The sequence below is a fragment of the Epinephelus moara genome, chromosome 20, assembly GCF_006386435.1.
Source record: "Epinephelus moara isolate mb chromosome 20, YSFRI_EMoa_1.0, whole genome shotgun sequence".
Taxonomy (NCBI): Eukaryota; Metazoa; Chordata; class Actinopteri; order Perciformes; family Serranidae; genus Epinephelus; species Epinephelus moara.
The window spans coordinates 5,152,048-5,163,332 of record NC_065525.1 but is presented as its reverse complement, the minus strand read 5'-3'; the positions used below and the strand labels follow the sequence as shown (position 1 = coordinate 5,163,332).

The 11,285-nt window shown below is 38.6% G+C and overlaps 1 protein-coding gene across 1 annotated transcript in view; it reads left to right on the top strand.

The window, feature by feature from the left end:
• Nucleotides 1-11,285, top strand: part of cfdp1 (craniofacial development protein 1) — a 29,515-nt gene that overhangs the window by 13,606 nt on the left and 4,624 nt on the right. Inside the window, exon 6 of the mRNA XM_050072289.1 lies at nucleotides 9,885-10,043. Coding sequence (XP_049928246.1) covers nucleotides 9,885-10,043 — 159 coding nt within the window. The remainder of the gene's footprint in view (nucleotides 1-9,884; nucleotides 10,044-11,285) is intronic.

Below are 11,285 nucleotides of genomic sequence, written 5' to 3'. Positions count from 1 at the left end.
TTGCATAACATACCTTGAAATAGCGCAATCAGGTTAAGGTTAGTTCAACACATTTTTAGGTAAGATATAGTAATTCAAAATGGGCTCTACCACATGGTTGAGCAGAATGATAAGGGGTTAATACCTTTTGTTGCCATTGGAATTCAGATCATTTGGGGATGTGCACATCTTCTCTCCAAAACCTTAGACAGGAAATGGGAAATCATCTTCCAACAGACAGGAAGTACAGTGTGACCACAAGCTATTTCCTATTTATCTCAGCCCTGTGCGTGCGTGTGTGTGTGTGTGTGTGTGTGTGTGTGTGTGTGAAGGGGGGGACACCCAGCACAACAGGAAAGACCCATCAGCACCACTCCCTCATTAACCTTGTGCACACACTCACAGAGCTTGTAAAGTTTGTTTGTTTGCTGCAGATTGAGATGATACTTTTATGTAATGTCACAGTTATCAGTACTAAAATAGTCAAACAAAATAATAAGTGGCACTTCTTCTAATGTTATGATAATCAGCCTCTCATCCACAGTGAATGGTCCTCATGTCATTATAACTGGGTCTGTAGGTCTTTAAAGGGGAACTAATGGTTTTTTTCAACCTGGGCCCTATTTTCCGATCTACTTTTGTCTAAATGAGTGATAGGATGTTCAATATTTGACATTTCTCCAGTACGAAGCTAGGGCTGACCTGCCTGCAGCTCATGAGCGTGCGCTATATTAAATAATAAACCGCTGCAACAAGGGCTAGCCGCACCTTTCCCATGTGAACTACCTGTGCGCCCCACTTTTAAATAATACAACATATAAACACTTAAACTATCTGCCTTTAAACGTGCCACCTCAACTACTTATGTGCAGTTTTAGCCCACTAACTATCCCACTATTGGCAATGGTACTACTGTACTGTCAGTAAAGCAAGCGTACTATCAAATTCACAAAGCCTCTGTCTGAATACATTGCTCTTCTTAATGGGTTCAGTTGATTATTTAATCTGCAATTTCCTATGATCCCAAACACACACCATGTGAAACTGTACGTGGGCAGCTGTGCACTCAATGGGTATGGACTAGTTTCTTTAAATTTGACACAAACGTTCACTTGGACTGAAGAATAAACTGATTCTAATTTTTGGCCATAACTCAAGAATTCATATGCTAATTATGACAAAACTTCACACAAATATCTAATAGAATAAAAAAATGAAGTGATGACATTTTATATCCAAAAGGTCGAAGGTTAACTTCACTGTGACATCATAATGTTCTGTGAAAACACTTCTCTGGCCATTACTTAATGTCATGTCTCAGATACAGAAGGGGAGACATTTGGTCAGATACTGATTTGGTGACACAGACAGGGATGTAAACTGTAAGACAACCCCGGGGCAGTAATCATAGTAACTGGAGTAGGCCTCTCACTTTTACTTGAGTCATTTTTTTAATGGGAGTAATTGTACTTTTGCTTGAGTATAGATTTTTAGTACTCTAACCACTACTGTTTGCCATATATATATATATATATATATAGTTGAAGACATTGCACAGACATACTGGGCTGATGGAGGATGAACTGTTGTACATCAAACTCTTAAATAATACCATCTTTACATTTCTGTTTAGGTGAAAAGTCTTTTCACTACAGTGAATGTACAGCTGGCAGTTTCTCAATAATAATTCTCCGTGCAGTTTGGTGCAAGGTGGCTTTAACATCACTGGCTGTATTGAGGTTATTCAAAAATGCGTGTACCATTTGGATTCCTGATACATCGATAAGAATGACAAAGGCTAACAAGAAATCCTTAAGTATAAAATTATTAATAGTACAGATGAAAAGGTTCAGCTGTGGCTTGAGTGGAAGCATGCACTGAAGTTATCGGTCTATTCATAGACAGGAAGGAAGTCTCAGCCTGCACAATGACACGGGTTAGGACACACACACACAGTTAAAGCAGGAGCACTCTAGCAGCTGGCTTGGCTATGTGTGGTGGAGCACTTAGGATACTGTACAGAACAGAGTTAGACAAAAAGACAGGGAACCAAGATGTGTGGTGATGGAGAGAGTTTTGACTGGATGGTACAAATCCATTGAAGTCACACGAGTTCGCTCAAGCATATTTGAATTGTCCCTTATCAAAGCAGTATCAAAATATTCTAAACAAGTTTGGAATTTTGGTCTTTGGTTAAGCTTCACTGCATGATCAAACCAAACATCAACACACTGCAGTTAAATATGTTACTATGAGGTTCTCATGGCTGTATGTAATTGTGGAATACCAAAATGACTGGTGTTTAAATAGTTCCTAGTAATTAACAGCGTCTGTGTCCAGTCATGCAGCAGTAAATGAAAAGCTCAATCTGCTGTGGTCTCCAGTGGAAAATCATTATGCTTTCACTAAATGATTAATAGCTTTTTCTAGAGATTCTTTTCATACTCTATAAATCACTTCACTTAAAGCAATAGTTCAGAATTTTTGAAGAGGGGCTGTGTGAGGTACTTATTCATGGTCAATGTATTACAGTAGATGGCAGTCAGCATGCTCCCTGTTGGAGTGGCAGATGGGAGTATCAGAAGCTCAGCAATGCACTGCTGTGGTTTTAGGCAAAAAAACAAATTCCACAGCCCTATCTTAAAAAAAACAATATCAGTCTAATTGGATGCTATATTGAGAATATTTTCACCACTTTACCTTGCTGTAAAACAGCCCTCTTCCTTGGCACTACATTTTCTGAACTGTAGAACTCCCATATTTCTACACATAAGTGAAACTGTACAATACCGACCTATCTGTACTACCAGTTCTTGCTAAAGTATTGAAGAGAATTGTGTATAGTAGACATTGTGATTATTTAAATAAATCAAATATTCTTGTTTCATCACAATATGGCATTAGAAAAAGGAGCACCACTTGTATGGTAATTCTGGATCTCTTTGAAAAAATGAATGATGCTATTGATAAAGGTCAAAAGCATTTGACACCACTGACTTTGAAATACTTCAAAGCAAAGTTCAACATTATGGTGTCAGAGGCACAGCACTCAATGGGTTCCGAGGCTATATGTGTGGGCGGGAGCAATATGTTAATGTGGATGGTTAAAAATCTCAAAATAAAATCATCGAATATGGTGTCCCTCAGGATTCCATTTTAGGGAAATTCCTCTTCATGCTGTATATTAATTATTTTGTACATTCTTTTAGCATTCGACACAAAGTATTATATGCTGATGATACCAATTTATTTTTGTTTCATAAAAATCTAAATTATCTGCAAAATATTCTAAATGAGGAACTGATGAAGGTGGATACATGGTTTATATCCTGGTTTTTATCCTTAAATATAAGACGAGCTTCAATATTTTTAATTTTAGTAAAAATTTAAAAAATGTTGAACATGTTTGTAGCAGAAAAAATGGTTAGGCTATTGAGAGAGTGAATTCAACCAAATTCCTGGGGATACGTATAGATTAATCTTTAAGCTTCGGGTGTCATACTGATGAACTTACAATGAAATTGTCCAAATATGTTGGCTTATTTTTCAAGATGAGGCTTTTCTTTCTACTTAAAGCACTTTTAACCGTATACAAGTCTTAATATGAGCCACATATTACTGTAATGTTATATGGTGCAATACCTTTTATGGTTATTGTATGAAATTACAGATTCTACAAAAGAAAGTTAAACATGCCATATCCTGGTCTGAGGTAAATGCTCCAACTGACCTTCTTTTTCACAGCTGCAGTCTTCTGAAGCTCACTGAATGTAATGTCTAATGTATAATATTTTATTTAAGCTCAACAACAGACTCGGTGACCTTATTCCAAGTGAGTTTTCCTCTCATACATATGAGATTAGAAAAAGCCTTAAACCCTACATAAACTTAAATGTATGAGCTTTAGTTTGGTTTTCAAAGGTTCACAGGTACTGTATATTACATGCATTTTCTTTTCTTAAATCTAGACATGTTAGTGAACCCGTTTTAAAGTCCGGCCCCTTATTCTCAAGCTTTCGATAGCTTATCAGGGCGTTCCATTTCACATCTCCATTATCTCTTATGAATGGTACTTATGTTTTTTATCTGTTTTTATAAATACATTTGTAACATGATTTTAACTGTACCATGCACTGTATTACACTGCAGGTCAGCTATTCAGGTCAAAAATTGCTGCTGCACAATCTCATCTGAAACAAAACTTAACTTTCCTAAAGATTTCAAAGATGTGCTTGTGTTTTTTGGACATCAACACTCTACACCAAGACTGACACAACTCAGCGTTTGTCAGCAGGGAACATTTCTCTCAAGAGGGTTATGTAACACCACAGCCAAATAGCTGTAAATAACAGTGACGGAGACACTGGCAGTAGAGCACTGCTGTAACCAACCATCAGGTCAAATATCACTAAATACTTACAAATAAAGCCCCAATTCCACTAAGCAGTCCGATATGGTTCAGTTCAGTTCCGTACACATTTTTTCTGTTTCCACTGTGAAAAGTTGTGGATGGTACCAATGGAACCGTTCTGTGCTGTCCCCATTTTTGGCCACCCCTCTGTCAGGGTACCTACAGTAGCACACAGATCTGGTACTAAAAGGTGGAGCCAAAAACACTGCAGTGGTCAGTAGAGGACGGTCAGTATTGCTCAGGGCTGAGTTGTGGCTGGTTTTAAAGCTTATGTACTTACTGTTCACACAGTGGCAAGTGTTATTAGTTAACTATAACTATAAAATGAAAGGATGTTTTGCTGCCTTTTGCAGCAGCTGTAGACTGAGAAAAAAATTACCTAATTCACTGGGCCGACTTTCAGGTGGAACCTTTACTTGTAATGTTACTCAGTGTTTGAGTTGATAACATGAATCCATCAGCACTCCTTAAATTTCAATATGACAGTTTCCTAACCCATGTATAGCAAAGAATGCATACCATAATGAGACCAGTGAGAGAGCAGCAGTGATACGAAAATGAAAGTGCGATGAAAGGCAGGCTGAAAAACAAACAATATTAGATCAGTTCTGGGCAGCAAAAACACATTTTTACAGAGCTGAATCTTCTTTTTTTTTAATAGAGGATGGCACTAAAGTGTTAAATAGACGGATTCTTATTGTTGTGACATTTAAGCCCCATCTCATTAAATCAATCCAGTATGTGGAAGGGCAGCGAGTCTTCTAAATTAGCCCTCCTGACTGATTGCATTCACTCGTCTATCCTGGATGGATGAGCGTGTGTGTGTGTGTGTGTGTGTGTGTGTGTGTGTGTGTGTGTGTGTGTGTGTGTGTGTGTGTGTGTGTGTGTGTGCGTGCGTGCGTGCTTGCGTGTGTGTGCGCATGCGAGCCTGTTTGTTTGTTTGTGTGTGTTTGTATTAATGGTACATTACATTAGCAGCTTGTCATACCAGCCTCTCTATAGAGTGGAACATCACAGAAACAAAATCATTAATCACATGCCTCAGTAGATGGATGGATGCTGCGTTTGTATCTCTGCATGTCTGTAATGCAGCCAATGTATTGGCTGTGTTCTTGTCATTGTGTGTGTGTTGACCTAAAATTACTTTCAACCAATATCATTTTGGGCTATGTTAAAAGATATCTCATTTTAATGTTTAAAGAAAGCAGTCACATATACAGTAATGTTGTAAATATACAAGAATCCAAGTTCGTTTCGTAACCTTTTGTGAATAGAGATGCTTCATTACAGATTTGGGGAAAATTGGATTAACAGCACAGAAGGATATTATGGAGAGAAATAGGCAAATAAATAAATAAATATGAAAATAGTCACATTACTACTTAAATTTTTTAACAGGGTAACTAGTAATCTAGTAATAACATTTCGGAAGTAACCTGCCCAATGATGTTGACACTAAATTAACAGTCCTCAGGGCGCTGAGTAGCGCACCTGGTAGAGCAGATGCCCCATGTACAAAGGCTGTGTCCTTGTTGCAGCGGCTGTGGGTTTGATTCCAACCTGTGGCCTTTTGCTGTCCTGTCAAGTAAAGGACAAAAAAAAGCCGAAAATCTTTTAAAAAGTTTGGTGTCCTCCAGCTCCCTACAGAGTTTATAGTCCCCATTGCCCACATCTTTCTCTCCACATTGGGATGGATATCTATTGGATGTCTGTTTTTATGCCTCTGAGCTGGCAACAGCTTTTGCAGGAGGCATTATGTTTTCAGATTGTTCAACTGTCGTACATACGTACTTATGTCCCATTCTTGTGAACGTATTCTGTTAAGAATGCCATGAAGGAATGCATTTTTCAAATTTTGCACAAACATTCACTTGGACTCAACAATAAACTGATTTGATTTTGGTGGTCAAGGGTCAAAGGTCAAGGCCAGCATGAGCTTGCATCCATCTCATTTTCATAACCCAATATCTCAATTACAGCTTGAGGTAATTTCTTAAGATTTGGCACAAACGCCTGGATTCAGTGATAAATTGATTAATTATATTGGTCAAAGGTCAAGGTCATTGTCACCTCATCTTTCTCATTCTTGTGAATGTGATATCTCAAGAATACCTTGAGAGAATTTCTTCAAACCTGGCACAAACATCCCCTTGGACTGAAGAATAATCTGATAAGACTTTGGTGGTCAAAGGTCACTGTAGGATGTCCAATAGGATATAATAATTAAGATGACTTTGATGAGTTTATATCCAAAAGGTCAAAGGTTAACTTCACTGTGACACACTTTTTCTGGTCATTACTCAATATCATATCTCAGGAACAAAAGGGGAGATGTTTGGTCAGATACTGAATTGGTGACACTAATCTTGGGTGTGAAGTGCAACGATTTTCCGTAGAATGCTGTCCGCTTGCTTGCGGCTCCCATGTTGGGCTGTTTAGCGATGTGGTGCCAAGCACTCTGGCCAGTTTGCTTTCTGCAGTAGCAGTTTCAATGTCTAGTCTATATTTTTCCACGAGTGAGTCTGCCAAGAAAACACACCGAAAATATGAATGACATTAATTGTATATTAACTGTGATATAAATGATTTGACTGTGATAAATTAAGAATATGCATCTCATGCTTCAGCATATTTGTCAGTTGTGTCCAAACAGAGAGTGAGAGAGACGAGCAGAGCCACACACTCACTCACACAAATGCACATACACAGAGACACAGGCTGAAAGAAACCGAGCTCTCTCTTTACCTGTCACCTGTTATGCCATATGTGCATAATTAAATTTTAATACTTAAATAACTCCATAGATAATTCTTTAATAATAGTGTTCTTCTACTTGTGAGTAATTTTCTGTGGCTGGTGCAGCTAGCTCTGGGTTTCTCACAACAAAAGTATGTTATATATGCAAGTGAAGTATGAGCCCAGCAAAGATAACACATCTGCCTGCACTTAAAAGTCACACCAACAAAACCAAAACTGGCTCTGAGTGTTACACTGTGACTTCAGACATTCTTGTGTAGTCTCAGTGGCTTTGAGTTGAGCTCATACATTTTCATCACCTCGTCTCTGTCTGCTGTATACAGTCTTACAAGGCTACATGACAAAGTCTTTTGTTCTAGAAATAGCTGCTACTAAAATATGTCTCTGTGACACAAAAAGTGTAACTCCATGTTTCTCATACCTGCTCACTGTGATGAATGTATTTGTCACAGTTTAGTGATGTGCTGCTGTTTGTACTGTGTGCTTTGGAAGAGTCCCTGTTTTGTTCATATAATATTTAAATGGTCATTTTGATCGAGAAGACAAAAAATTGTGACTGACTTGTACGAACTTAGAACAGAAACAGTAGCAACATCTTTCATCATTAAGTTTGTCCCATGTATGCCAGAAACTAGGGCTGCAGCTAGTCATTATTTTCATCATGGATTAATCCGCCCAGTATTTCCTTGGTTAATTGTTTTGTCAATAAAATGTCAGAAATTAGTGAAACATGCCTGTTGTGTAATGTCCCAGAGCAGAAGATGACGCATTTTAATGGTGTGTTTTAGCCAACCAACAGCCCAAAAATCTAAAGTTATTAAGTTTATTATCATGTGAGACGAAGAAAAGCAATACATTCTCACAATTAAGAAGCATGAAACCAGCAAATCTTTGGCTTCTTTATGCCTCTGCACTGGCAATAGCAGTAGCTGGAGGCATTATCTATCTGACATGGTCAAGGTATATGTGCCTGCTAGGCCCCTAAGATTCTCTGACTCTCTGGACACTCTGGAACAGCCTGCCTGAAGGTCTTAGGGACTCTACATCTATTTAAACTTTTATCTTGAGACACATCTTTTTCCATTGCTTTCTCCTGAAATGTATTTTTAACTGATGGATGTTTTATCTTATCTTATCCTGTAGTTTTAACTGAATTTTACTTCATCTTTTATTTTTTTGTTCACTTGTTGTTATTATTATCATTATTATTATTATTATTATTATTATTATTATTTTATCCTATGTTTTTATCATCTTTTTTTCTCTATCACAGATGTTTTGATTGTCTTTTATGTTCAGCACTTCGTGTTGCATTTTATGCATGAATTACGCTATATAAATAGATTTATTATTATTATGTTTTCAGGTTGTCAGCCCATCTGTCTGTACATACTGTACATACGTCCATACGTCTGCCCGTCCATATCGCGCCATATCTCAAGAACTCCTTGAGGGAATTTCTTTAAATTTGGCACAAACAGGACGTTTGTGCCAAATTTAAAGAAATTCCCTCAAGGAGTTCTTGAGATATGGCGCGATATGGACGATATGGCGCGATTGGACTCAGCAATGAACTGATTAGAGTTCAGTGGTCAAAGGTCAAGGCCAGTGTAGTCTGAGTGGGTGGAAGTTCGCTGCAAAGATCAGCCTCTCATTAGGCGGAACGAGCCACCCGCTGAAGTCCCGCCCTACCACATCCGGTTGCAGTTTTCAACACGTCCTTTACTAACTTTTGCAGTGTTTGATCTTGCGGGGATGTAGCCATTTTTCTGCCATGGTTCGCGTCCTGTAGGCGATATTTTTGTGGGCGTGTTACACCAAAATCTGTTTCCCCCCGGCAATATTTTTGCAAGTGCACCGTTGCTGTGGCACCACCAAGAACGATTGTGATTGGTTGAAAGAAATACAAGCAGCCGGGGCGTTTTTTTCTCCAATCTTAAAGTGAGAGTCGGCCCAGCCAGACCTTTCTTTTCTTGAGAAAGGTCTGGTGAGCGAGACTAGGGCCAGTGTGACATTGCATCCATCTCATTCTCATAAATGTGATATCTCAAGAACATCTTAAGGGAATTTCTTCCAATTTGGCACATACGTCCACTTAGACTAAAGAATAAACTGATGAGAAATTGGTGGTTGAAGGGTCAAAGGTTAAGGCCACTGTGACCTCAAAAAACATGTTTGTGGCCATAACCCAAGAATTCATATGCTAATTATGACAACACTTGACACAAATGTCAGATAGGATAAAAGGATGAAGTAATGGCATCTTTTATCCAAAAGGTCAACTTCCCTGTGGCATCATAATGTTCTGCATGAAACACTTTTCTGGCCATTACTCAACACCATACTCAGGAACCGAAGGGGAGACGTTTGGTCAGATACTGAATTGGTAACACTAATCTTGGGTGTCTACCTTGAAATTGTGCTGATTGTATAGATATTCTTTGCTGCCAGGTTGAAGATGTGTGTGAAGCATCCATATTTTCACAGACATGGATGTAAAATGTAAGAGAAACTTGACTGCTGTGAGGAGACATACAACCGTGGGGTGATAATTCTAGTTTTTATTTAAAGTAATACCTAAAATGTCTATTCAGTGATCAAAATAGTTGCTCATTTTCTGCCAATTGATATACCAGTTAATTGACAAATTATTGCAGCTGTACCAGAAACATGCTTCAGCTACTGTAGTGTGTCTCTGTAGTGTTGATACCTAAGGTTCTCCCTCTCGTGTTTGCAGTGTCAAGCGTCCTGCAGGCATGTCGAGCATCCTGAATCGTATTGGGGGAAAGAAACAGAAGATGAGTACGTTGGAAAAGTCAAAGATGGACTGGGATGCTTTTAAATCAGAGGAGGGCATCACTGAGGAGCTGGCCATCCACAACAGAGGCAGAGAGGGGTAAGAGACTGCCAGACCACTGGGTGGTGGTGTGGGTTAGGGGCTAGAAATGACAATATATTTCACCCGTTTAGTGTTTCTCATCAAAATATATTATTGGGTTGAAAACTCTACAATATCAGTGGGACTTTTACTGAAACATATGTTGCATCATAGCTGGAAGCAGTTACACAGAAACAGGACTTCAGTATTAGCATTGTTGTTATTAGCATTGTTAAATGTCAATTTCTCAATGAATTTTGTCTGTGTTTACAAGAAAATGGATGTAGATTTTTAAAATAGTTTTAAATAAAAAAAATATCACAACATAATATACTCAAATTCAACAAAAGCAGATATAAACCCACAACTTCACAATTTAGTAAGGACACAATTCAGTCTTTTCTGCTTTGTACAAAAAAGCAAAAGCCCAAACTATTTTAGCTTTTGTTCATTTAAAATGTTAAAAATCAAGGAAATTTCTCTGGCATTTCTACTTTTTTGCTGTATGGAAAACGTACTGAACCTTGACACTTCTGTGTCGTATTGAACCAAACCATGAATTTTGTGGACCATTACACCCCTAGTGTCCAACTGATATCAGATCATTTTATCTTACTATCAGAGATTAATCTACACTGAACAAAAATATAAACGCAACACTTTTGTTTTTGCTCCCATTTTTCATGAGCTGAACTCAAAGATCTAAAACATTTTCTATACACACAAAAGACCATTTCCTCACAAATATTGTTCACAAATCTGTCTAAATCTGTGCTAGTGAGCACTTCTCCTTTGTCGAGATAATCCATTGCACCTCACAGGTGTGGCATATCAAGATGCTGATTAGACAGCATGATTATTGCACAGGTGTGCCTTAGGCTGGCCACAATAAAAGGCCACTCTGAAATGTTCAGTTTGATCACACAGCACAATGCCACAGATGTCGCAAGTTTTGAGGGAGCGTGCAATTGGCATGCTGACTGCAGGAATGTCCACCAGAGCTGTTACCCGTGAATTGAATGTTCATTTCTCTACCATAAGCCGTCTCCAAAGGCAACAATTTGGCAGTACATCTAACCGGCCTCACAACCGCAGACCACGTGTAACCACACCAGCCCAGGACCTCCACATCCAGCATGTTCACCTCCAAGATTGTCTGAGACCAGCCACCCGGACAGCTGCTGCAACAATCGGTTTGCATAACCAAAGAATTTCTGCACAAACTGTCAGAAACCGTCTCAGGGAAGCTCATCTGCATGC